This window comes from Nematolebias whitei, unplaced genomic scaffold (genome assembly GCF_014905685.2).
Source record: "Nematolebias whitei isolate Nwh7 unplaced genomic scaffold, NemWhi1 Nwh_scaf_10306, whole genome shotgun sequence".
Classification (NCBI taxonomy): Eukaryota; Metazoa; Chordata; class Actinopteri; order Cyprinodontiformes; family Rivulidae; genus Nematolebias; species Nematolebias whitei.
This window is the reverse complement of record NW_023628851.1, coordinates 1-2,088: the sequence shown is the minus strand read 5'-3', so window position 1 is coordinate 2,088 and position 2,088 is coordinate 1. Positions and strand designations below refer to the sequence as shown.

At 40.7% G+C, this 2,088-nt stretch overlaps 1 protein-coding gene across 1 annotated transcript; it reads left to right on the top strand.

The window, feature by feature from the left end:
- Positions 1-985: 985 nt before the first annotated feature.
- On the top strand, positions 986-1,362 carry LOC119429897 (AP-1 complex subunit sigma-1A-like; the record flags this gene model as incomplete). Its single annotated transcript, XM_037697413.1, has 2 exons — positions 986-1,094; positions 1,181-1,362. Coding segments are annotated over 2 exons (291 nt in total), but the record flags the coding sequence as incomplete, so codon positions are not given.
- Between the last annotated feature and the right edge of the window lie 726 nt (positions 1,363-2,088).

Here is a 2,088-nt window from a genome sequence, read left to right as displayed (position 1 = left end):
TTTCTTTCTGTGTCTTACCCTCTTGCTTGAGGGTGTCAATGATGGCCTTCTGGACAGCAGTCAGGTCGGCAGTCTTACCCATGATTGCGGTTTTGAGTAATGAACAAGGCTGGGAGTTTTTAAAAGCCTCAGGAATCTTTTGCAGGTGTTTAGAGTTACGTCGTTGATTCAGATGGTTAGGTTAATAGCTTGTTTAGAGAACCTTTTCATGATATGCTAATTTTTTGGGACAGGCATTTTGGGTTTTCATGAGCTGTATGCCATAATCATCAGTATTAAAACAATTAAAGACCGGAAATATTTCAGTTGTTGTGCAATGAATCTGAAATATATGAAAGTTTCATTTTTATCATTACATTATGGAAAATAATGGCCTTTATCACAATATGCAAATTTTTTGAGAAGGACCTGTATATGTCTGCGTTTTACCTACCTGCGTGCTGAAACCATGTGTCACGTTACATCCAATACTGAAACTTGACACCGAAAGAAGAGTCATGTTTCAATCCATACACGGACCAACGCAGTTCGGTCGGTGCCATAAAAGAACCTTGGTTCGGTATACAGCCCTAAACCTGATTTTCATGGAAACTACAGCGTTTGTGTGTAAACCTGCTCAATTTTTATTTATACCCACAATAAACATTGAAAAAAACCCATAAACGTTTCCAGAGGTTGTTCTTTTGTAAACGGGTCCTTATAGTAGGTAGATCACTGACTTGGTCATTTTAAAAGGAGCTTGCATGCTGAAAAAGCATGGGCACCCCTGGCCTAGATTGTTGAAAGGTTTCTCTATAACGTTGGTGCTCGTTGGTTGCTGGTGACGTTAAACATCTGTCTGACAAACAATATTTTTCCACCTGAACACTTCACATTAAGATCGTAGTGGTAGCAGCCTCAGTAAATTGAAGTGTGTGTTATAATTTGTTGTCGGATACTTTGATTAGGTGGTTGTGTTCAGGATTGTTTGTATGTTCCTCGGCAGGTACGCCAGCTTATACTTTTGTTGTGCTATTGAGGAGCAGGACAATGAGCTGATTACGCTGGAAGTAATACATCGCTTCGTCGAGCTCCTGGATAAATACTTTGGCAGTGTAAGTGTTGGAGCTATGTGCCATCTTTCTCCTAATCTGATGAAAATGTTTGTGGTTAAACCAAGCCTTGATGTGTTTCTTTGCAGGTGTGTGAGCTGGACATAATCTTTAACTTTGAAAAGGCCTACTTTATTTTAGACGAATTCCTGATGGGAGGAGAGATCCAGGACACATCAAAGAAGAGTGTTCTCAAGGCCATTGAACAAGCTGATCTACTGCAGGAGGTGCGTCTCAACATCTTCTTTTTTCAGCTGTTCCCTCTTCAGCGGTGGCCACTGCAACTTATCCTATATGAACTGACAACATAATCTCATCATTCTGACTTAAGCCTTGATTGTGAGACTCCAACATTATTCTGAGCTGTAAGACTTCATCTAAACATTAAGACTCTTATCTCAATATTATTTCCTCTAATCTCAAAGTTTACTCTAATTTCAACATGACTGATCTCAAGATTTTGTCTTCTCAACATTATGTACAAATTATTTAAAAATCGCAAAATGCAATTTTTTTAGATTCTCATATTTGAAGTGTACCACAATAAAATTACACACCTCCATTCTTTACAGGTGGTAAAACTTGTAAAATCGGCAGTGTATCAAATACTTATTTTCCCCACCGTGTGTGTGTGTGTGTATATTTATATATATATATATATATATATTTTTTTTTTTTCCTTTCGGCTGCTCCCTGCATTAGGGGTCGCCACAGCGAACTAAGTCGCACGAAAACTTGGCAGTTATTTTTACAGCAGATGCCCTTCCTGACACAACCACAAACCACCGAGCTACCACAGCCCTCTGTGTGGAGCAGAGAGCTGCTATCTAGGACACCCAGAGGAGGAGATGGTGGGGGTTAAGGGCCTTGCTCAAGGGCCCAGAGTAGGGCGAATGATGGTGGGGGCAGGTGTGGGTGTTTCACCTACCCCACCCAGATTTTGATGATGTCCGTACCGGGGCTTGAACTGGCGATCTTCCGATCACAGGCCCACCTT